Genomic DNA, 26,323 nt, shown 5'->3' with positions numbered 1-26,323 from the left:
GGATGAGACATCAGATGTTCCAAATCCACCGTAAAGAAGGAAGAATATGAAACAGTCCATGGTCATTAGAGGAATTAGTGGTATGTAAGGAGTTAGATCTAACTACAGGGGTAAAATGGTAATTTTGGCCCAGATGTACTTATGAGCAATTTGTGAAGGGTTAACACACCGTTGATTAGTTATATCTTATGGACACATAAATATACCTGTAGTGTGAATAGTGCAACTGTCGGTATTTAATGGAGTGACCGCCAGTTAATGAAAATTGGTTAATTTAATTAAATAGTTTAATTAATTAATCAAGTAGCATTGAAGCTTCGATCTATAGGTCCATAAGATCCACTCGTTAGCTCAATTGGGATTAATAAGAATCAAAATAATTTTGCATTAATTTGAATTGTTCAAATTAATAAAGAGAATTAATTATATGAGATATAATTAATATAATGCATATGATACATTATAATATAAAGTTTTATTTGAGAAAAATAAATATTTGATTATGATTCAAATAATAATTACATGAATATGATTCATATATAAATTATAGGTTATATGAGAGATTAATAAACTATAGGTTATATTATATGCAATATAATATAAACTATAGGTTATGTGTTATATTTGATATAACATAAGATCTGTTATATACATACATACATACATATATATATATAATAAAGTAGTCAATATATATTTATATATACTTAATTAAGCTCATTTTTTTTAAACTTAAATTAAATAATGGGGAGCGAGTTATTGTAACTCTCACAACCCACTCTCTCAGATAACCAATGTGAGAGTTGGTTTCACGATAAAAATACAAGAGAAAGACACAGGTTTTTGCTTGATGAAGGTATCTCAAGATCTCTCTCTTTGAATTTTCTGTGTAAAATTTCCTTTAAGAAAAGAAAACTCTTCCTCTCCCAAAATTAATTTTCGCAAGCCTACACACACTGCTTGATTCTCTACCTTGAAAATAATGCGGTAACCCTGTGGTGGTGCCCAGTAATAGTGTTCGTGATTTTGAGGAAAGAGTTTGTACTATTGGAGAATTTGCAATAGATTGGAAAGGAAGCAAGAAGATTAGGGTCTTCAAGGGTAAGTTATGATTCTCCCTTCGTTTCTCTCTTTTGTATTGTGAAAAGCATACTATATGTATGAATATTTATCATAAGTTTTCATCATCTCTGATTTGGTACTGTTCTGTAAAGTTAAATTAAGAGACACGATGTCTTTCATGCTTCTACTTTGGTTTTCAGAATCTTCAATTGGTATTAGAGACAGATTGAGTCTCTTAATTTCATTTTTGAACATTAAAATCAAAGTTTAAGGTGGTTGCATTAGATCTGCATAATGGATATAAGTTCTATGGTTTGCAATTTGGATGTTTCAAAATTGACATTTAGCTTGTTTACTACTTTAAATTACTTGGTTTGTAAGGACTTGTTGTATTTTTTGGGCATTTAATATTGCAATCGAGTCTATTTTCATGTCTGTGTCGATCTGGTCGTGGTTCTGACTCCATTTTGGAGGCTTTTGGAGAAACATTGGATGAACACGGAATTAGGCAGTATCATTTTGTCCCAGAGCACAACTACCCCTTTGTGCAACGTATCGGTGCTTGATAAAAAATACATAGAGTACCATGGCGCTCTTTACAAAGCGCAGCGACAATATGTAGGTCACAGTGCTGCTGCACTTCGACGACTGCGTGCGCATAAAGGTCGTTCAAGCGATCATGGGTTCAAGGCAGCCAAGGAAGTTCAGAAGCTGTTTTATTTATTATTTATTATTTATTAATTTGTAATATTTAGTTCAATTAAAGTTTAGGGATGCCAATTTTGGTTCAAAATTGTTATTTTATTTAATTGTACATGTGATGTATGGTTTTATATTTATATATTTCATGTTGTATGTCATATAGTAAAATTCTACCTTAGGATAAACATTATTCATGCATTATATTTATTATAAATGTTATAATATATAGTTACACGAATTATTTGGAAGATCTCGTGATGGTGTTCTTTGTTGGAGCATCACTTGCTGTTTTCAAATTGCTGTGGACGGGAGGATATGTGAAGATATAGTTGTTCAAGGGTGAATTTCTCAATCCCCTACCCTCTCTCTGTAAATTTGGTAGAAAGTAGGGGTGTACGTGGATTGGGTTGGGTTGAGTTGGGTTGGGTTAAAGGTGTTTTTTTGGACTAAACCGAAAATTCGAGTTGGTTGGGTTGGCAACCCAAAGAACCCAAATAAAGTCTCTAACCCAACCTCAACCCAACCCTTAAAATTCGGGTTGGGTTGAGTTGGGTTGTCGGGTTATAATTTGTTTATTTCTTTTTAATTAAAAAATATGTAAATTTATATACAAAACATAACTAATAACTAAAATCTCATAAAATTCAAATGCTAAATACCGATTATTTCTAAGATATTTATTGCAAACTTCAAATAAAGACAAATATCATAACAATTTTAAAATAAAAATATTTAAAATTCACAAATTAATCAATACAAAGTAATCAAATTTTAAATAAAGAGAAATATATATAGTATATTTTATTTATATATATAAAATTCGAGTTGGGTTGGGTCAACTCAAATTTTTTTTAGCCAACCCATGACCCAACTCAACCCAATAAAAATAGAACAAATTTAACTCAACCCAATTCAAAAATAAAACTAACCCAACCAAACCCTTATATTTTGGGTTGGGTAGTCCAGGTTGTTCGGGTTGTCGGATTATTTGAACTCCCTAGTAGAAAGCATGTTTAATTATATTTTTGTTTATCCATGTTACCGTCCCTTTAAATTTTATGTTTTGTAGAACAAAATTGGAGACACAATTGCATTCGTTTGCTTCTGCTTCAGAATATTCAAAACCCTTCACCTTTAAACGTTCATTTTAACATGGACAAGATAATTTGAAACTAGGATAAGAAAGGAGAATTCACCATTAAAAGCACTTATCGTCGTGGAATTCAATTATCTGAGTCTTCTTCGACTTCGCAGTCGTCTAAAGATAAACTCGTTTGTTTCTAAAAGGCGGTCTGTGACTCAAACACTCTACCAAGGGTAAGGATTGTTGGATGGAGAATTATTAATGATATCATTCCTATGGCTTGTAATCTTTCTAAGAAATAGATTGTTACTAACCTTTCTTGTTCAGTTTGCAAGGCTCATAGGAAAACAACTTGTCATCTGATGTAGGAATGTAAAGTTTCTAAGAAGATTTAGAATATTTTTTCCCTTCTAATGTTAGAAAGTTTTATGTGAACAGGGGCTTTTGGGCTGCTTGTGATTATTGGGAATACTCAAAGGAGATTAATCATAAAAAGCTGATGGGTCAAAGAACATCCTCAATAACAAACTCCCATTAAACCATGGAATCAGAAAAGTGACTAACACCCATGTGAGCAACATGCTCATGAAAAACTTTAGGTGGTAAACCTTTAGTCAATGGATCTGCCACCATAGAGTTTGTTCCTATGTGTTCTATCGAAATTTGATCATTCTGAACTCTTTCTTTAACAATCAGAAACTTCACGTCTATATGCTTTGACTTCGTATTGGAATACATCACAGCCGACTTATTGTCACAAAATAATTTTAGTGGTCTTTCTATGCCAACCACTATCCGTAGCCCATTGACAAAATTTCACAACCATATTCCATGATTGGATGCCTCATAACATGCTATAAACTCTGCAGCCATAGTAGAAGAAGTCATAAGTGTTTGTTTAACACTTTTCTAAGATACAGTTCCTCCAGCCAACATGAAGATATAGCCTGAAGTGGATCGCAAAGTGTCTTGACATCCAGCATAATCAGAATCAGAATACCCAATGATCTCCAAAACTTCTGATCTCTGATAAGTGAGCATATAATATTTTGTTCTCTGTAAATACCTCATAACCCGTTTGGCTGCTTTCCAATGATCCATCCCCGGGTTACTTAAATATCTGCCTAATACTCCAACTATAAATACAATATCTGGACGCGTACATACTTGGGCATACATTAGACTACCAATGGCCGATGCATAGGGAACCTTCTGCATCTCCTTAGTCTCAAGTGTGGTCTTGGGGCATTGACCTAAATGAAATTTATCACCTTTAGTGATCGGGGTATCTCCTGGCGCACAATCTTTCATGCCAAATCTACTCAAGATCTTTTCAATGTAGTTCTTTTTGTGACAATCTCAAAATACCTTGAGAACGATCTTGCAGTATTTCAATTCCTAATACAAAAGAAGCATCACCAAGATCCTTCATCTCAAAATTTCTTTTGAGAAATCTTTTAGTGTCATGCAATAAACCTACATCATTACTAGCTATGAGTATGTCATCGACATATAACACCAGAAAGATTGATTTACTCCCACTGAACTTGTGATATATACAATCTTCCACAATGTTCACCTCAAAACCAAATGAGGTTATCACTTCATGGAATTTGTGATACCATTGACGAGAGGCTTGCTTGAGACCGTAGATGGATTTCTTTAATTTGCACACCAAAGACTTTGAATTACCAGACAGTTTTCTGGTTGCACCATATAAATTGTCTCATCAATGTTCCCATTGAGAAACGCGGTTTTTACATCCATCTGATGTAGCTCTAAATCAAAGTGAGTTACTAGTGCCATGATTACCCTAAAAGAGTCTTTCGATGAAACCGGAGAGAAATTCTCTTTGTAATCAATGCCTTCCTTTTGAGTAAAACTCTTTGCAACAAGACGAGTCTTATATCTTTCGATATTGTCATGCGAATCCCTTTTGGTTTTAAATATCCATTTACAACCTATGGGTTTCACTCCTGATGGCAGTTCGATAAGTTCCCATACGTCATTGTCTTTCATGGATTTTATTTCCTCTTCCATAGCACTTATCCACTTTTGAGAGTTAGAACTTTGTAAAGCTTGTTGAAAGTTGATTGGATCATCTTTTATTACGCGTACATCATCCTGATGTTCTTGAAGAAACACAATATAATCATCTGGAATTGCACTTATTCTCTCTCTAGTAGATCTTCTTAATGGCACTTTTTGAAGTTGTTGAGTTTGAACTTCAGGTTCAACAATGGGGACTTCAATGTTGCCTTCTTCTATAATTGGTTCAACAATGAAGTCAGGAATTGAAGCCTGAACATCATTTATAATCACATGAGGAAAAGAAACCAATTCCTCTTCAAAGACAACTTTCCTTATTATCTTTCCCCCAAACTCAACATCCTCAAGGAATCTAGTATTTCCTGTCTCAAACAATGATCTAGAAATGGGATCATAAAACTTGAAACCTCGAGAGTGCTCAGAATACCCAACAAAATAGCAGCTAATAGTTATTGAGTCCAATTTTCTTTCATTAGGCCTATAAGATCTAGCCTCAACTGGACAACCCCAGATGTGAAGATGCCTAATACTAGGCTTCTTTCCTCTCCATAGCTCATAAGGGGTTTTAACTACTGCTTTACTAGGTACCCTATTAAGAATATATGCTGCAGTCTTTAGTGTCTCACCCCAGAGGGATTCTGGTAGAGAAGAATGACTAATCATACTTCTTACCATATCCTTAAGTATTCTATTTCGCCTCTCCGCTACACCATTCATGCTGGGTTTGCCTGACATGGTGTATTGTGGGACGATTCCACATTCCTTTAGGTATTTAGCAAAGGGCCTTGGACGTTGTTCACCCGATCCATCATATCTACCGTAATATTCACCACCACGATCAGATTTGACAGCCTTAATTTTCTTTCCAAGTTGAAGTTCGACATCAGCTTTGAAAGACTTGAAAACATCCAAGGATTTAGACTTCTCATGAATTAAATATAGGCACCCATATCTTGAATAGTCGTCTATGAACATAATAAAATATTGTTGTCCATTCCAAAAGGCCGTAGGAAATGGACCATAAATGTCTATATGTATTAGTTCTAAGACGTCTGAGCATCTGTTGGCACCTAATTTTCTTATGTTTGTCTGTTTTCCCTTAATACATTCCACACAAACATTGAAGTTACTTAAATCAAGGGAATCAAGAATTCCATCTGACACAAGTCTCTGAATTCTCTATTTAGAGATGTGACCTAAACGCTTGTGCCATAACATAGCGGAATTCTCATTTAATTTACGCTTTGTACCACATGAATTAGATAACAAGATCTTGTTAAATGAAGCAAAAGAATAAGCATATATAGATTATCAATTAAAGAACCAGTACCAATAAGTTTAGAATCTTGAAAAAGACTAACTTTATTATTTCTAAAAGAACAAGAAAAACCAAATTTGTCCAAACTGGAAATAGAAACTAAATTTCGTCTAAATGACGGTACAACAAAAGTCTCATTCAGATCAAAATAACAACCAGTTTTTAAAAGTAGTCTAAAATTTCCAATAGCTTCAACTGGAACTGCTTTGCCATCACTCACATAGATGAATCTTTCAGCATCACTTGACGGCCGGCTCCACAGGCAACCCTGCATTGATATACTTATGTGAGTAGTAGTACCAGAATCTACCCACCAAGTATCTGTAGGTACAGAAGCTAAATTAACTTCAGAACAAACCAAAGTAAGAAGTTTACCCTTCTTTACATGCCATTTGGCGTATTTGGGACAATTTTTCTTGAAGTGATCTTTCCTTTTGCAGAAAAAACAAGGATTTTCAGTAGCTTGTTTCTTGTTTTTATTCTGCTAACATTATGAGATAAGCTCACATTATGAGATAAGCTCATTAATACTCCCTTAATCCTATCTTCTTCTTGCACACATTATGAGAGCATGTTGCCAAATGAGTACTTTCTGTCCTTTCTCTCTTAATCCTATCTTCTTCTTGCACACATTATGAGATAAGCTCATTAATACTCAATTTATCCTTCTGAGTATTATAGCTTATCTTAAACTGAGTGAATTGTGCAGAAAAGTGATAAATACCAGATACACGAGTAAATTTTCATTTATCTCGATATCAAGTGCATTTAATTTACCTTTGAGATTGGACATTTCCATAATGTGCTCCCTTATGTTTCCATAGCCCTTATACCTCATAGAAGTTAAAGAAGTCAAAAGACTACTTGCTTCCCCTTTTTCATTTTTAGCAAAATATTTCTCAATTTGAGCAAGAAACTTATTGGCATTTTCACTTTCTGTGATAGAACCCCGAAAAGACTCCAGAATGGAGTGCCTAATGATCATCAGACACATGCAATTTGACCGTTTCCACTTCTCTATATTAGTCGTATTTGGTTGTTCCTCAGTAGAAGTAGGTTTATTGGTCCTTAATGCAAGGTCCAAATCCATACACCCGAGAAGTATCTCTAAGCTTTCCTTCCAAATCTTGAAGTTCGATCCATTCAACTTAGAGATTAAACTCAGATTTTCAGATATTTGAGTAAGACCAACTGAAACAATAAACAACAAAACATATGCTCACAATTAAAATATAACAAAATAATTTCACATATGTGGTGGGCCCTTTTAACAAGATACTAACACAACATTGTTGTCCAGTCTTTGGACAAAAACACTAACTATAAATGGTACTCTCAACGTAATGATCAAAGTACTAACAATTAACTCGGTCAAAAAATAGCCTTTCTTTGGACCGACTATTTTTCACATGAGCAATCCTTATAATTTTCACATACTATTGCCACATGCAAACCCACAATTTGACCAAATAATTATCTTCCTTTCCGCATAAATTTATGAATATGTACATCTTATATTTTAGAATTAAATTAATCTAGATAATAAAGACTACTTTGGTAACATATTATTTTGACCAATTCAATCTAAAATATAAGACACAATAATATAATAATATTATTGTACAAAAATAAAAGAGGAAGACACCAAATAGTCTTTACTAATATTCACTTAATAATTGCATACACATAATATAACTAAAGTAATACAAACATGTGAATATCGTCAAATATTATCAATCATATTTAAACTTAATCCATAACATGATCAATTAATCTTGAATCCACAACATGATTGATCAAATTTAACCTTAAATCATCAATATGCTAATTTAAATTAGATCTACAAATGACTATCAGATACCCATTAAATTGCAAGTAGATGCAATAAATCAAACTAATTATTAAACGCAAATTCATAATTTTAGCTTCAGATCAAGTAGTAGTCACCAAAACCATACTGAAAGCAAAATAGTTATAACATTGAGTTGTAGTGAGGAAACAAGAAATCACTTGGATTTCTGAAATCGGCAAGAACAATTTAATTAAAAAAAAAAAAAACTTTCAGGCAGGCAACAATTGTTGTGAAACCCACGCACGCACAGCCGACAAAACCAAAATTACTTTAAATCTTTGAATTCTTTAAACCAAAAATACTTTATCCCGCCGATGAAACCAAGATTTAAAGAATTAAAGATTCTATAAGTTCTTTACTGAAACCACAATTATATAAAAAAAACCAATGAAAAATAAATTTAAACCAACAATCCAACATGAAAGTCAGGCTCTGATACCACTTGTTAGCATAAATACTCTATATCTATATTGAATAGATAAACCCTAGAATCATTCATGTCAAATTGTCGAGAATATATACATACCAGATTCCATTGAAAGATTTATGATGACTCTAAAGTGGCGGCTATTATCTTCCTCAACTAAAGCTCCAAATGCCCTAAGTGGGATCTCTCTCTGGATGGGATTCAAGAAAGATTGAGTGCTTATTACTTTGGTATGTTGGGGACCATAGCCTAAGATCTCTTTATATACTAGTTCAATTAGGGTTCCCATTAAACCCTTATTAACCAGGAATGGGCTTCTACCCATTAAGTCCATACTCAATTAGGAATCTAGGGCCTTAATTAATTAGATCGCATAATAAGGCCCAATCTAATAAAATAATCCAATGTGATAAATTATTAATCCACATACATAGCTCATACTTTAATTAAACATATTATTATTTAAATATATCTAACATCAAATTCTCACTTTACTTTGGTGTATCTAGAATCAAAGGAATGCTATTCGTTTCAACCAAGGGTCGTCGAATGAAAGAGACATTATCTTGACAATTGAAGCTTCCTTCAAAGCCTTCTCTGGAAGGTCTCTCACCCACTCCCCTTCGCTTTCTGCCCCAATTCTTACAAACATTACCAGGGAGGGGGTGGTTAGAAGGCTCTTGAGGAAGGTCTTTGGAAACTTAATGTTGATGCGACTTGGTTGGACTCCAAGCGTTGTAGCGGTCTGGGCTGGATTTTGCATGATCATTTTAGATTGCCAATTTTGGAGGATGCAAACATATTAATCATAACTGGGAGGTCAAACGGTTGGAGGCGAACGCTGTGGTGGATGGCTTGATTGAAGTTGTAAGACATTAACATGGAGAAAAATCCTTCGGTGGTGGTTGAATCTAATTCTGTTGAGGTGGTTCGATTGTTGAAGCTTCAGAACTTTGATTTGTCTGAAGTTAATATTTTTGTGAGTAAGGGTCTTAACCTTGCTAAGTTTGTAAATATCTGTAATCTTTATTAGATCTCTAGAAAAGAGAATAAAACTACTCATAATCTTGCATCTTTGGCTTCCTCTCCTAGGTATTTTTTGGTCTAGAAATATGACTTTTCAGCTTCTATTCTATCCTTTATTTCTGAGAGGGAGTGAGTTGTGGTTTGGCATGGTGCCTTTTCTGGTTGATGTATCTCTGTCTAAGAAAAAGTACAATACATTTATCGATCATATATATATCTTTACTAGTTGAAATATGTTTGAATTTATGACCCAACTAACTATTTTATTACCATAATTTAATTGAATATTTCACATAACATTCAAAATTTAGAGGCTCGTTATTTCTATTACAAATATTACAAATTATGTGTGAAATAGATACCCATTGTTAGTGTAAAAAAACCAAATTTCACTCCCTCTTCACTCCATATTTATAGTCACATGTCTTGTAAATAATCATTCTTAATGTCCATGTAATTCATCTCGTATTTGTCAAATAGTGACATTTTGTGGGTTTTGAAACACACACATTGGATAAATTCTATGAAAATTGGAGAAAGTGAAGAATTTAGAGAATTCTCTTATTTTATATTTTGCTAACTTGTTTTATTTTGTTTATTTATATATTATGTTTAATTTATTTGAATACTTGTTTATTTTATTACTATATTTTATTAGTACACAACTATTTTTATTTTTTGTTTTTAATTTTCTTTTAAAGTTATTTTTAGGAAAATTTTCTTTTAAAGTTAAAAAAAACTTATTTGGCATTAAATAATAATAGGAACCATTCGCATCTCATTACATTACATGAGCCATACCATATCCGTGTATGAATTCTCAAGAACTCCATCTTCTTCCTCACAGCCTCCATTCCTGCAAATCGATAACTCACCTCAAACAAATCCATGGCGTCGCCATTAAAATACCCTCTCTCTCTCTCCCCAACAAATTCCTCTTTCCCAAACTCATCTCTCTCTCTTCCTCCTTCTCGGACCTCTTCTACATTCGCTCCATCCTTCTCACGCACTCCCCCGATGCTCAATTCCGCCTCAATCTCTGCAACGCTATCATCCGCAGCATTTCTGCCAACTCCACCAATCTCGCGGCCATGGAATTCTTGAAGGAAATGCTTCTCATCGGCCTCGAACCAGATGGGTTCACATTGCCGCATGTTCTCAAGGCATTGGCTCGGATTCAGGGGATTAGAGAAGGTCAACAGATTCACGCGCGTTCAATCAAGACTGGAATGGTGGGATTCAATGTGTATGTGAGTAACACGCTGATGAGATTGTATTCCGTCTGTGGCTTTATTGACGATGTCCAGAAGATGTTCGACGAATGTCCTCACCGAGACTTGGTGTCTTGGACCACGCTGATTCAAGGGTTTACGAAGGCTGGGCTATACAGGAGAGCGGTTGGAGCTTTTGTGGAAATGTGTGATTTGAAGCTAAGGGCCGATGGGCGGACTTTGGTGGTTGTCCTCTCTGCTTGCTCCAACTTGGGAGACCTGAATTTGGGTCGAAAGGTACATTCCTATATCCGCCATTACATTGACATGAATGCAGATGTATTTGTTGGTAATGCCTTGATAGATATGTACTTGAAATGTGATGATTTGATCTCTGCTAACAAAGTGTTCGACGAAATGCCTGTGAGAAATGTGGTTACCTGGAATGCCATGATTTCGGGATTGGCTTACCAAGGACGGTACAGGGAAGCTCTGGATACGTTTCGTATGATGCAAAACAAAGGGCCCAAGCCAGATGAGGTAACCTTAGTTGGGGTTCTGAATTCTTGCGCAAACCTTGGAGTTCTTGAGCTGGGTAAGTGGGTTCATGCATACATACGTAGAAATCATATTTTAGCTGATAAATTTGTAGGGAATGCGCTTCTTGATATGTATGCAAAATGTGGAAGAATAGACGAATCTTTTAGCGTGTTTGAGAGCATGAAAAGGAGGGATGTATATTCATACACTGCCATGATTGTTGGGTTAGCCTTACATGGTGAAGCAAACTGGGCATTCCAAGTCTTCTCCGAGATGATAGGAGTCGGTATCGAGCCAAACGAAGTAACATTTTTAGGTCTTCTTATGGCTTGTAGCCATGGCGGATTGGTTGCTGAAGGGAAGAAGTACTTTTTTGAGATGTCAAATACATATAAGCTTAGACCTCAAACGGAGCATTATGGCTGCATGATTGACCTTCTTGGTCGTGCAGGGTTAGTGAAGGAAGCAGAAGAGATTGTCCACAAAATGGAAATCAGGCCTGATGCCATTGCTTGGGGAGCGCTATTAGGGGCGTGTAAGATTTATGGAAATGTCGATATCGGCGAAAGTGTGATGCAAAAATTGACGGATTTAGATCCCAATGAAAATGGTACTTACATTCTTATGACGAATCTATATTCTTCTGTTCAGAGATGGAGAGATGCACTGAAATTAAGAAAGACAATGAAAAGCAAGAAGATGAGAAAGAGTCCTGGATGTAGTTTGATTGAAGTTGATGGTGGTGTTCATGAGTTTCGTAAGGGTGATAAGTCACATCCAAAAAGCAAAGTTATATACTCTGTATTGGAAGGAATTGGTACTCATTTAAAGAGCTATGGGATTGTAGAATATAGTACATTTTCCTGATAGATTAAATAAAAAAATGTTTTTTTTTAAAAAAAAAATTAATTTAAACCCCGTTTTGAAGAAAAGAGTTTAAAATACACTTTGAAGGTATTTCAAAAACTATCATGAGTGATTGTCAAACACTCCAATTTTTCCAAAACGACATTTTTAAGGGGGGGAAAATACTTATTTTCAAAATTAAACATTTGAAAAATTAACTAAACACACTCAAAACTTTCTTTGTCACTTGACTTGGTCTTACTGTTTCTTATTAAAAAAATGAAAAAAAGAAAGAAAGAAGAAGATTTGGGCTTTATTTTAAGTCTTATATATGTTTTCCCTTCCAACTAAAATCCAAAATTACAACTTGAGTCAAATTCAACTAGTTATGACATATGCTTTTGACCAATAGGTTTGTGAGTCCATTATCCCAAAGTAGATTGTAAACTTATTTTGCTAGCTATTTTTTTACTGAATTGTTCCTTTTGCTTCTCCACTTTATCTCTCCATATAATTTTTTAGTATAAAATATACTTTTTGACTTTTGAAATTTGAATTTAATTTTTATTTGATCTTGAATTTTCAAAATTTAGATTTAATTTGTATTTGGTCTTTGAGATTTGTAAACACCTATGTTTGATCCTCAATGTTTGAATTTGATTTCTAAGTCCTTGAAGCTTGAAATTGATTTCTAACTCGTTTTTAAATTGTTTTGATCATTGGTTGACTGATATATCTCACTATAATTGTTTAATATATATACTTTTACGTGATTAGACATTCTTTTTTCTCATTTTTCATATTCTGGAACCAATTAAAAATCCCTCCAAATTTTTGTAAATTAAAATATGTATAATATAATATATTATAAATTATATGAGAGACCACGGGATGGTTGAATGTAAAGGAATATTCAGGGTCTATGATACTCTGCATTTGGAGTTGAGGGCGATTGAAGAGGGGGTAAGGATGATTGCTTTGTCTATCTTTTTTCGACCATTGAATCAAATAGTCTCGGGGCTATTAGACTACTTTGTCAAGACAGGAAAAAAATTATCTTTAGCTAAAGACGATTTCAGATGATGTCCTTCGATTGATTTCTTCATGGAGATTCAATCTTTTCGTCATATCTATTGATCCCAAAACAAAATTATTGGTTTTCCTCAATGGGTGTTGAATGAAAATTTTGTTTTTTCTTTAATGGGTGTTGAATGAGATTGATTCTCATGTATGGTTGAGGGTTTTTCTTCTGTGGATGGTAACTCTTGTCAATCAAGTAGGGGTGGAAATAGCTCGGTTTGGTGGTCAAACCAAATCGAACCGAATGTTTTAATATGTCAAACCGAATCGAACCGATTTATTGGTTCAAATCGAACTGCATATGTGATTCGGTTCGGTTTCAAATTCGATTTTGACATTTTAAAAAAATTTATGTTATATTTTTTAAATTAAAAAATGGTTCGGTTCGGTTTTAAATTTGGTTTTGTTCTTTAAATTAAAAATGGTTCGATTTTGAATTCGGTTTTACTCTTTTTTTAAATATATATATATATATATTAGTTAAAAACGGTTCGGTTCGATTTCAAATTCGGTTTTCGAAATTGAAACCAAACCAAACTGAATTAATTCGGTTTCAAAATTTCTTCAAATCGGATTGAACCGCATTTTTCGGTTTCACTGAGTTTTTAGTTCGGTCCAATTCGATTTTCAGGAACGTTTCAGTTTTTACAGTTTGAATGACCACTCCTGCAATCAAGACAAGGATGCTATTTTGTATATTTAATTTTTGTTGCACATCTTTCCCAAATTATATATACACAATTCCTTTTTGACAATTTTATAGTCAAGTTAATATTTAATGAGTAATTACAAGTGGTTCTATGATTTATAAATATAAGGTAAAATACATTTTTTATCTTTGAGGTTTGAGGTCTGAGCTTGATATTCAACTTTTAAAACTGTGACTTTAGTCTCCAAAGTTTGAAAAGTAATACTAAATAGTCTCCCAGGCCAATTTAATAATTATAATATTGTTTTTCTAAATACATGTCATTACAGGACCTTTCCCTTTGCACCAAATACTCCAAAATTGTCCCCCATCCTCCATCTTCTCTAACAGGAGGCCCCTCACCTCCTCACAAACTAGGGTATGTTTGCTGAGTAATCTGAAAACAGAAATTTAAAAAACAAGAGATTAAATGAAAACACAGGTGTATTTCATATTCAAATATATGTGTTTGTTAGCCGACTCAAAAGTTAAATTCCAATTTTAATAGTTTTTCAAAATGTGTTTTATAATGTATTTATAAACCATGAGACTAATTATGGTTACTCATTAAATATTAGATTAAATATAAACTATTTAATTATTATTTTATATTATCAAATAATATATTGTATATTATATATTTTAATTTAACAAAAATAATTGAGTTTATAACATGAAATACTATATTTATTAATGTTTTTATATATTTTTCTAAATATAATTATCCATTTTAAAATGTCAAATTCAAAATCTGAATATATTGTAAACACAAAAAAAAATTGTTTTCAGAATTTTCACCATTTGTATTATAGGACTTGAAAACAGTTTTCAAAAATAGAATTCAAACTGCTTACCAAACACATATTCGATAAACTTAATGAATATGGAAACATAAAACAAAATTTTACTCATTTACCAATAAGGTCCTAAGCTTTCAGTAAGAAAATCCCAGGCTTTCCAACCCAAAACATGTCCTCTATGTTTTATTTGGGTCATTTCCATTATTTTTCATTGTTTAATCAATAAAGGAAATTTGTTCTTCAGATTTGGTTTTTTACCTTTAAAATGTTCAATTTCATTCATATTTGATTTGAGATTGCACATTAACATAACAAATTTTCTTAATGACTTTTAACTCTAGATGACTTCCATTTAGATTTTACTTCTATTTTTAAGAAAAATTGGGATAAAGTTTGGAAGGTCCAAATTGCATATAAGGTTGTTAGGTTCTATCAAAATTTGGTTTATATATGAAATAAAATTCTACGATAGACTTTTATGGAATTGATTTCAGATGAAAATTTGATTATGCCCAAATTCAATTTGATTCAAATTGAATCAAATTTGAAAAATTTATCAGCTTATCTTTCTATTTAAATTTGACCAATTTGTGGATTATAATTTGAATCAAAATTTCTAATTTGATAAAAAATCCAAATTGGTAAATTTGTTTAGAATGATTTTTTAATTTGATAGAATATTTATTTTAAAATTACTCTTATTTTAAGATGAAGTTATTGGAAACATATTGAAGGAAGGGAGAGAGAGCGGAAGATATAGTTTTCAATAAATGTGCATATTTCAATAATAAAAATTGTAAAAGTTGATAGAGTTAAGTTATTAAACATGGGGATAAATGAGATGAATATTGTAATTTTAATTAAAAAAATAGCAAAAACGTGCAATTTATTAAAAATTATTTAGATAAATAGAGTTAAATTTTTGTCATTTGTTAGAATCCGTCCTTAAGAATACGAATTCTCTATCCTCAAAGAAAAAAAATTAAATAAGTGCACACTAAATTTTGATTGTTGGGGGTATTTTATGTAATGTTGATACGTTTTGTGTAGGTTTTTGGTTTGCTGCAATATTTTTTTTGTTATTTAATTCGTAAAATTTATAAATTTAACTTTTTTTTCTAAGAAAAACCTATAACTAATGACTTTTTTTGTAATATAACTAATAGTTTTTCTTCTCTTTACTTATGTTATAACTTATTTTAATTTTATATTAAAATTTTAGATAAATATCGAATCATACTCTTACTCTTAGTGATTGTATTAATTTTAACTCTGAACTAATAATTATATCAATTTAAACTTTGTTTCATTAATTCTATCAATTTAAATCCTAAACTTTCGTAAATGTATAATTATAAAATTTACACAAAGTTTTTCCTATATGAAACATAATGGATGATGTAAATTGATATACTCACATGGTTTAAATTGATATAATTGTTATTTTCTGGTTTAAATTGATACAACTTACAAGCATACATTGATACTTTTCCTAAATTTTTTAAATTATAATTTATTTTATATTTTAGATTATAATTATAAAATTATAATTTAATTACCTAAATAATACTTTTTTCTACAACAAAATGTTTTAGATTTTTTTTTTTAATTTACAAATACAATAAAATATCAAATTAGTCATGACTTTTATTTTATAATATCAGTTTACACTTCTAAAATTTGAGAGTTATATCGATTAAAATTTTAGAGATAATTAAATCAATTTAAATTATAAATTTTCGTAATTGAATTGATTTAGACCATATCCATGATTTGTAATTATTTCTATTTGGTTCTATTCAAAATCATATAAGTAAATTATGATTCAAAAGCTCTAGGGTATGTATCGATTTATACCATAAACTTTAAAGGTTGTATCAATAAAAATTTTGAACCAATAATTGTACCAATTTAAAACCTAAATTTTCATTTATAAATGTTAATGGATTCGTTTATAAATGTTTATAGGTTAAAATTGATACAATGGTAAGTTTCATACAAGCTAAAATTTTTTCAAATGGAATATAACGTAGGATGTAAACAAATTTTACAAAATCTTAGAGTTTAAATTGATACAATTATTAATTTAGAGTCTAAACTAATACAATCACTAAAGTTCATGATATAAATTGATATTTTTATAAAATTCTAATATAAAATTAAAATAAGTTGGAACATAAGTTGAAAGTAATACAAAATATAGAAAAAAATATATTAGTTATATTCCAAAAATCATTAGTTATAGGGTTTTTTTTTTTTTTTAAAAAGGTTAATTTATATTTTTTTACGAATTAAATAACAAAAATAAAGTTACAGCAAACCAAAATCTATACAAACCGTACCAACATTACTTAAATACCCCAAACAATCGAAATTTGGTGTGCTTAGGTTAATCGGAACAATAAAGTAGTTTTAAAAATAATTTAGGAAAAGAAGTATTTTTGAAAGAAATTAGGAAAGATGTGTAGTTTTTTTTTTTTTTTTATTGAAACGTATTCACCTTCGAATTTGTGTCAATTTTTAATTGTGTGGATTTTATTTATATATATAAATTGTTTATATGTCTACAATTTATTCTACTTTGGAATGGTGATTGACATTCTTCTCACACCACCCAACATCAAATCCAACTCCAAGCTTTTTTTTTTCTCTTCTTTTTTTATTTCCCTTTTCTTGTTTTTAAAATTTTAATATTAAATACAAATAATTATATCACTTTGATATAAAGAATATTATAATTATTCTCGTTTATTCTTGCTTGTTAACCTTAGGGACTCTAACTCCTAGAAGTCGAACTCGCTCGCTTACCTGATTGCTTTCCAGACAGGAATTTACCTATCAGTGGGAGAGGGGAAAGGCCTGGAGAAGAGAATGCCACTATAAGAGAGAATCTCTCGGGTGTAAAAAGTATTTGCCGAATCCGAATCTAATAAGGGAAAGGATATTTTTCTAATGAACACTGTTATAATTTTATAAAGATTGTATAAAATTCAAATATAAAAAAATTATAACAAAATAAAGATTTCTATTTGAGATTCAAACTTTTTTATATCTCAATAATTATAAATTTGAAGAACTTCTTAGAACTTCTTAGAACTTCTTAGAACTTCTTATAAATTTTTAGAACTTCTTTATATATAAAAAATAGCTCTGGACCTTTGGGTTATAAATTTCAAGATAATTATTATAAATTTTTAGAACTTCTTTATATATAAAAAATAAATAAAAATTAAAGAGATATTATTTTATAAAGAAAAAAAATTAAATAACTGTTGTTTTAGTATTTAAATTATACTTCAACTACCTAAGAAAGTCAAATTAATAGAAATATTTATTAAAATAATTATTATTTTAGTAGTTAAATTATAATTTAACTATCTAACAAAATAAATGGTATAGAAATCTTATTTTTATAACTGAATTTTTAGAAATCTTTATTTTATATTAATTTTTATAACATTTTTATTAAAAAAAGTAAAAATGAAAGAGGAATAGTTCTTTTTGGATAATAACAAATAAATAATTATTCTTCGCACCAGGTTTCCGGATGAACTTGCTTCGTGGAATTTGAACTTAATTTTTTTGTATTAATTTTAGTATAGCAAGTATAATCTCTAATACATAATTCTTTGATGCTTTCAAAATAAACTTTAATCTTTAAGCTAGTTGATCTTCTTGGATGATCGACCTTTGAGTTTGTTGATTTTCTTGGATTATCGGCCTTTGAGCTTGTTGATCTTCGAACTTGTTGATTTTTTTGGATGATCAACCTTTGGACTTGTTAATCTTCTTGGATGATCGGTTTTTGGTCTTGATGATCTTCTTGAATGATCGCTTCTTGATCGGCCTTTGTGCTTGATGATTGACCTTTGGGCTTGATGATCTTCTTGGAGAATAGTGTTCACATGAGGTTGGAGAAATTTGTTTGGGCTTGATGATCGACCTTTAGGCTTGATGATCTTTTTGGAAAATAGTTTTCACATAAGGTTGGAGAAACTTGTTTCGTGAGGTTGGACTTGTGTTTGTGTTGATATTGACGACTTGATGTGGATGTGATTCGATCTCTAATATTTGATCATCTGATTCTCTCTCGATTGAATGCATACACTTGATGTATGAAAACGGACTGTGTGGATATTCTTGAGTTTGGAGTCCAGAAAGAAAATCGAATTTCAATCATTTTTAGGAAAACTCTCTGAGTAAAATTTCTAATCGCACAAATTAAGAGAACTTTTCTATTGATAAGATCTTAGCCCAAGTTATAATATCAAATTGGACCAATTAATTTCATCCAATCCAATAGTCATGATGAAAACAAATGACAACATCAAAACCTGCCAATTTATGTTTTCAATTTCAATTTGGGACATATGTCAGATTTTAAGTAGTCCCAAATTCAATCTTTTGTAATTTCATCATTAATTTGATAAATGACGTGATAATTTTTAATTGATCCAAAATTTCACCTTCAACAATTATTATTTTAGTATTTAATTTATAATTTAACTATCTAGCTAAGTAAATTATAATTTAATTGTAATTTACTTAACTAGATATCTTTTATAGCAAAGTGATAAAATTATTAATATTTAGGATACATACTAATTTTATATCACTTTACTATTTAAGATAATATTTTCATAAAAAATTAAAAAAAAAACTAAAAAATAATAGTTTTTGCAAAGAAAAAAAAATAAATAATAATTATCTTAATATTTAAATTATAATCTAACTATCTCGCCATGTGAATTGCAATTGAATTAGTATAAAATTAAATAAAAAAAAATTAAAATATATATATTAAAAAATAAAATGATGTAATAATTATAATATTGAAATGTTGAGAACAAGAAAAATGGAAGAAAAAAGGAAAAAGAAAACGTATGGAGTAGGAATTGAAACATGAGTGGTGTGAGGAAAATGCCACCACCCCACCCCAAGGTATCAATTTATATGTAAATAAAACCTAACCCGTTAACAAATTTAGACACCCGTTGTACTCCCGTTAGTTTTGTTAAACGAGGCACAAATTCTGAGATGAATGCATCTCTTCAGAGACGCCTTCTAATAATAAAGACAAATAAAATCTTGCCCCTTTCCCTAATTTCTTTCGAAAGTACCATTTTTCCTAAATTATTTTCGAAACTACCCTATTATTCCAATTAACCCTATATTTGATTTGTTCAATTTTTTTGCGTTGAGGAGAGAGAATTCGTATTCTCAACTGAACAATTTTAACAAACGACCAAAATTTATCACTATTTATCTAAATAGTTCTCAAATGTCATGTTTTTACTAATTTTATCCAACTCTCAAAACCTATCAATCACGATAACAAACTATTGTGAGGGAAAAGAATATACATTTCCCTGGTACTTGAGTTCTGAATTAGATCTACAAATGAAGTAAAATATATCAAGATTGTCTAGAACAAAGCAGGAATAGAATTTGTTTGTTCATTGAAGAGAGGTGGAGAATATGCTCAGTTTACATATTTTTTAATGAAAGGCTAAGTTTCCATTGAGATAGAAGAATATAAAAGGGCTATCTCAGGGTCCAACATGAGATGATATATCTCCACATCCTATATCATTTCAGTGTTTAGAGTCCCATTATCCTATCTCATAGATTTTAATTGTTTGTGGGCCCATTTTCGGAATGTGTTTTGTATCTCACCGTCTTTTTTCTTCCGTATATCGTATATCATCTCAATGCTTGAACATACTCGATCGTTCACACCCGATCAGATCACCCCAGACATCAGAACTCTTCAGACATCCAAACTTTACACATCCTATATCATCTCAATGCCCCAAACAGCCCCAAAGAGGAAAGAAAAAAACCCTTCTAAACGTTGTATAAAGAAACCAAAACTAAAGATTACATAAACTGTTTATAAAACGCAAACAGTTGCAAAGCTCCTTAAATACAAAATTCTAAAGAAAATTATTATTATTATTGGCCAAATGTAGGTGCGGGAATCAAACTTCTTATCTCGAAGTCAATAGTATAAATTTCATGTTAGTTGAATTATGTGCATGTTAGCAAAGAAAAATATTATACCAAGCTATAAATCACATCTCTCGTAAGTAAAGGAAGAGCTTGATTAGGGGATATTAAAGGGAAGAAGATACCTTTCCCAAGAGTTGAGTTTTGAAGCTATCTTGCTTCACGAAAATTCAACGAATCCATGGAGTAGTTGCATATATCAACTATTTTTACCATTCCAAACTCTAACAAATTGTCAGGAACGTTATTTTCCGAACTAATATGGCTCATTTCATCTACCTCCAAGCTGAAAATATCTTGACTAAGCTAAAAGATTGCCCAACCTACCAAAACAGAATAGAGTATACCATGTTGAGCCTTAAAGCCATTCTTTTGGATGCTGAAAAGAAGCAAGAACAAAATCAATATCTACATGATTGGCTAAAGGAGCTTCAAAATGTCTTTTACCAAATTGAGGACTCCATAGATGAATTCAAATGGGAATTCTTCAAACAAGAGGGTACCAGAAAACAGGTATGTGCCCATTTCTCGTGCTCTGCTCAAATTTCTGCAAATAAATTGAGACAGACTCGTAAAATGGAGAAACTATGCGACCAACTCAATGCAATTACAGCCAGAATGTATGAATTTCATCTCAAAGAAAAGCACATTGCTTCCTTAAGTATGGAGACAACACACCCTTTCCTTAGTGCAACTGAAATTTCAATTAGACACATGAAACCAAGTTGGCAATTGCTTTACCCTTTAACTGATGCTCCCAGGGATGATGATTTTGCCGAACAATATAACCAAAGATATAAAGATCTTCTGAGTGATTTCAATGGATCTACTCACAGGTTCTTCCACATAGTTGGGGAAGCAGGTATGGGTAAGAGCACACTTGCCAAATTCTTGTACAATCATAAAAGTGTAATTGAAAAGTATACTTCAAGATACTGGGTTTGTGTGGAAGAAGGCTTTGATACACAGAGATTGATGAAAGAGGTATACAATCATGCAGACAATAAAGAAATTTGTGAAGAGTTGACTATGAAACAATTGCTTTCTAAGGTTCGACGATCTCTGAAGGAGAGAACTTTCTTGCTCATCTTTCAAGACCTTTCAATCACCAACTTGGGTGATTGTGACATATTGAAAAATATATTGGAGATGGGGAATCATGACAGCAAAATCATAGTGACCACACAAAGCGAGGAAATTGCAAAAGCTCTAAAACTAGAAAGGGTCTACAGGTGGCCAATGACGGAGAAACAATCAAAGCAGAAACTGGTGGCCAATGATGGAGAATCTGTAGGCAACAGTTCGATAGCAGTAGATGCTCAGAATCAGGCAGTTCCAGGTCCACATGATACGGGACCTATAAGATTTAGCTATGACCTGAGGTTCCATCCATCTATCCCTCAGAATGAACAAGATGTCATGACATATCAGACAATTTACACACTTGAGAGGCTGTCAGAGGAAAATTCAATTTTATTATTCAAACATTATGCTTTCAAAGATGGACAAGAAGCAGAAAAAACAGAGATAACTGAAATAGCTAAGCAAATTGTGCAGAAATGTAAGGGAGTTCCTTTGGCAATAAAATGCCTGGGAAACTTGCTATCTTCAAAAACTAGAATAGCTGAGTGGCAAAATGTCGAAAACAAGTTGAGGTCACTACAGGAAAAGGATGACAGTATTTTACCCATACTCAGATTATGCTATAATCAAATGCCCTCACAACTGAAGCCTTGTTTTCTGCTTTGTTCTCAATTACCAAACGATCGCATATTATCATCAAATGATATGATTCAGTTATGGATGGCACATGGGCTCCTCCATTCACCTGAAGAGATTAACTTATCTATGGAAAATATAGGCGAGAAGTACTTCATGGAGCTATGGTCAAGATGCTTCATTCAAGAAATTGAAGAACATGGCCTTGGCTACTGGGTTAAAGTGCACCCTCTCATCATAAAACTTGCACACGTACTCACACAAGAACAATCTGAGGGCTCAGAAGGCACCAAACCTCCCAAACCATTCACTGAAATAAGATCCATAGCCTTCCAAGTAAGAAATATGGTGCTACCTAATGCATCCCTACCTGAAAAGTGCATTTCGAAGTTCAAATGTTTAAGACTGTTGTATTTAGGCAATGCGAACCTACAGGAAATTCCAAATTCTATAGGAACACTTAAGAACCTGAGATACCTCGACTTGCATGGAAATCAGAAAATCAAGCAGCTACCGAATGCAATCTGCGATCTACTAAGTTTGCAAACCTTAATTCTTGAATCCTGTTCCTCACTTGAAGGATTGCCCAAGGATATAAGGAATTTGATCAGCCTAAGATACTTGTGGGTAACAACAAACAAGCTTCATTTGCACAAAAACGGAGTTGGAACCATGAGTTCTCTGCGTTTTCTTGCCATTGGAGGGTGCCATAACCTACAAAATCTATTCGAACAGCCAGATTGCCTTGCAGGCCTTGAAACCCTAATGATTTATGATTGCAATACTTTGAAATTGTTGCCAAACGAGATGAGATTTCTAAAATCACTACAAAATTTGATGATTTGGAGTTGCAAGCAACTTACATTGACCTTAGAGGCAGTCGAATTCAGGCTTCAAAGATTCACAATCAAAGAGCTTCCAAAAGTGGAGGAATTACCCCGATGGCTTGAAGGATCAGCCGAAACTTTGAGAAGCTTGCAGATCATCAATTGCCCCATAAGAATGGGAGGGATGTTTGTATCGCTCAATGCAGTTGAAAGGATCATAATTTATGGAGCTGTAAGATTTGAAATGACGGCGCCGGGTTACTGCTTCGAACATCGGAATTTTGTAATCGGTGGTGGTGCGAGTGAGAAGATGAAATATTATTGTTAATTTATGAAGCTTACATGCCTAAGTGATTCAGTCCAAACTTAAAATCTCCTTGTCCACCGATAAACTGAAGTCTCACTTTATAGAAATGTCGATTTGTATCGGGTCCTTTGAGTTATCCAACTATGTTCATTGTAATTTCTTTGGATTATGGTTTATTTTTTTCTATAATTATTTTTTAAAATCATACTTCTATTACATATAATGTAACAACTCAAATTTTGAGGAAAATTTTATTGAATTTTCTTGAATAATTATGTAAAGATTGAGATGAAATTGAGTTATTATATTTAAATAATTCAATTGTAAATTAGTATGTTAAGGAACTAGGGGTTTGTTTTAAATTAATGGAAGGATTTGAAAGTGTTGGATTTTATTTGAATCTTATTTGGAATTGAGTAATTGGATTATTATAATAAGATAATTCTATTCTATTTAGTGGTAGGAGTTTTGAGATGTTGGATTTGTTGGATTTATTAGGGTTTTGGAATTAAATGGTTGAGTTTATTGTTTGAGTAATTTGGGTCATACTACGTATTAGGTAAATGATTTGGGAAATTTTAAGATAATTTTATATATGGAATTAAGCCTAAAAGTTCAAATTGATTTTTGGTTCAGATAGTAGTGTTTGACTCAAGGTTTCTCAAAGCTAAAAGGGAGATTAAGTTTTTTATTCTAGATTTTCGAGGTAAGTGATTTACTACCGGTTCGCCCTCGAACCCAAGTTGGCGTTAAGATTGTGTTTGCACTGAAAGCATGATTCTATTTTAATGGGTTGAATTGCTATAACATGCTATGGTTGGATTGTTGAGGGTGTACTGGAAACTTGTGTTTATGTTAGGGGAAAATATGATATTATGTGAAGGTTTTGTTATGTTTGATTGATGGATGAACTATTGAGACTCTTTTGAAAACTCGTGAGATATGTTACTATGATTATTATATTATTTTATGGCTTGATGTGAACTTGGATGAAGTATGTTGCATGTAGATTGATTGTGGCTATTAGCACTCCTATCAGACTGTGTTCATCCCCTGGGTATGTTTCGGCGTCCTTATAGGATCGCCACCTACGTTATGTTATTGTGTCTCTTCGGAGTCACTTCCTATGAAAGCGTGCTTTCGGGTTCGTCCCTTATGCCTATGCCTATGCCTATGTCTATGCATATGTTGGGATGCACACCTTTGTCTTGATAAGAAGGCTAACATGTTCACCTAGTGGACCCAGTAGTGGGTCACTTACTGAGTATTTTTATACTCACCCTTTCTTATGATATATTTTTCAAGCAAGAGTAAGGACAGACCAACGAATGACAAGGAGAATCTGTAACCATGTCATTGGGACTAGACAGAAGCGTCCGCACATATCTTTCATATTTCTCATGTTACAGTCGTTAACAGTCAAATATTTGGAGTTTTAAATTATGTTTCTTAATTGACTTTTACGTTTTAGGGGAACCCCGATCAAAGATTTCTAGTTATTTGAATTCTTGTAAAAGTAATTTATTTTATGAAATTCTTTTGGTTTTAGTCATAATTTTTAAAGAGTCGTTTGAGATTATGCATGCATGTAATAACGGTCCAATTTCAGTCCTAGAAGTTGGGTCGTTACAACATATATCATAAAATATGTATAAATTAGATATTCATGCTTAGTATCCAAATAACAAATATCACTTTTTCATTACCTCATGTGTTAATCATGTGCCGATCATGTGTCATACAACAACTCATGCTTAGTGTCCAAGTGTGCCACATCATGTGTTAATCATGTGCCGATCATGTGTCATACAACAACTCATGCTTAGTGTCCAAGTGTGCCACATCATACTTGCCAAAATCTATATAAACATTTGTAGATTTTGTAGACACACATGGTTGAGAAAATCTACTTCAAATTTCCATTTTCCATATTTTCTATTTATGTAATTTCTTATATTTTGATATTTTATTTTATTTTATTTATTATTATATTGTATTTTCTTCATATCTGGGTTCCCGTTGTGTTTCTCAATTTTACAATACGTTATCAGCACGAGCTCTTATCATTTCTCCCTCTAAAGATAGGTTCTAAGAGTATGTTATTTTCCCCATCTTCACTACAATTAATAAATTAAATATTGTTTTGCATGTTTTAAATTCCTAATATAGATACAATGTTTTTAGTGTTATCATGAAAAATCTTACAAAATTAGAATTTACTGCTCTTGATATTAATGATAATAATTATTTATCGTGTGTGCTTGATGCTGAAATATACGTGGATGCAATGAATATTGGGGAAACAATTAAAGAAGATAATACGACATCTAGACAGGAAAAGGGAAAAGCCATGATCTTCCTTCGTCATCATCTCTATGAGAGATTGAAAATGAAATGTCTAATAGTAAAAGATCAGGATCACCAGAAGACAACTTGTTTATGAATGGATGCATCTTAGGTTCCAAGATTTTAAATCAATAAGTGATTACAACTCCACATTATTTAAAATTAGTTCAAAATTGTTGTTATGCAGAGAGAAATTTACTGATTCAGAGATATTGGAGAAGATATTTTCCACATTTTATGCCTTGAATATGCTTCTACAGTAGCAATATTGGGAGAAATGTTTTAAACAGTATTCTAAACTAATTTCATGTCTTCTCGTGACCGAACAAAATAACAAGTTATTGTTGAAGAATCATGAATCTTGACAAATTGGAACAACACTATTCCTTGAAGTGAATGTTGTGCATTTTAATAATCGTGGTTGTGGCCG

At 32.0% G+C, this 26,323-nt stretch overlaps 2 protein-coding genes across 2 annotated transcripts; both read left to right on the top strand.

Moving 5' to 3' along the window:
* The first annotated feature begins 10,290 nt into the window (after nucleotides 1–10,290).
* On the top strand, nucleotides 10,291–12,186 carry LOC120089700 (pentatricopeptide repeat-containing protein At1g08070, chloroplastic-like). The gene has a single exon (XM_039047065.1). The coding sequence runs from the start codon at nucleotides 10,333–10,335 to the stop codon at nucleotides 12,136–12,138; it is 1,806 nt and encodes a 601-aa protein (XP_038902993.1). The 5' UTR covers nucleotides 10,291–10,332; the 3' UTR covers nucleotides 12,139–12,186.
* Nucleotides 12,187–20,955: 8,769 nt separating this feature from the next.
* On the top strand, nucleotides 20,956–23,568 carry LOC120090848 (disease resistance protein RGA2-like). Its single transcript, XM_039048551.1, has one exon. The coding sequence runs from the start codon at nucleotides 20,956–20,958 to the stop codon at nucleotides 23,566–23,568; it is 2,613 nt and encodes an 870-aa protein (XP_038904479.1).
* Nucleotides 23,569–26,323: the final 2,755 nt, after the last annotated feature.

This window comes from Benincasa hispida, chromosome 11 (genome assembly GCF_009727055.1).
Source record: "Benincasa hispida cultivar B227 chromosome 11, ASM972705v1, whole genome shotgun sequence".
NCBI classification, from domain to species: Eukaryota; Viridiplantae; Streptophyta; class Magnoliopsida; order Cucurbitales; family Cucurbitaceae; genus Benincasa; species Benincasa hispida.
This window is presented reverse-complemented; position numbering and strand designations above follow the sequence as displayed.

Coding starts and splice junctions, on each gene's coding strand:
- LOC120089700 (XM_039047065.1), top strand. CDS start 10,333: ATGAATTCTCAAGAACTCCATCTTCTTCCTCACAGCCTCCATTCCTGC.
- LOC120090848 (XM_039048551.1), top strand. CDS start 20,956: ATGGCTCATTTCATCTACCTCCAAGCTGAAAATATCTTGACTAAGCTA.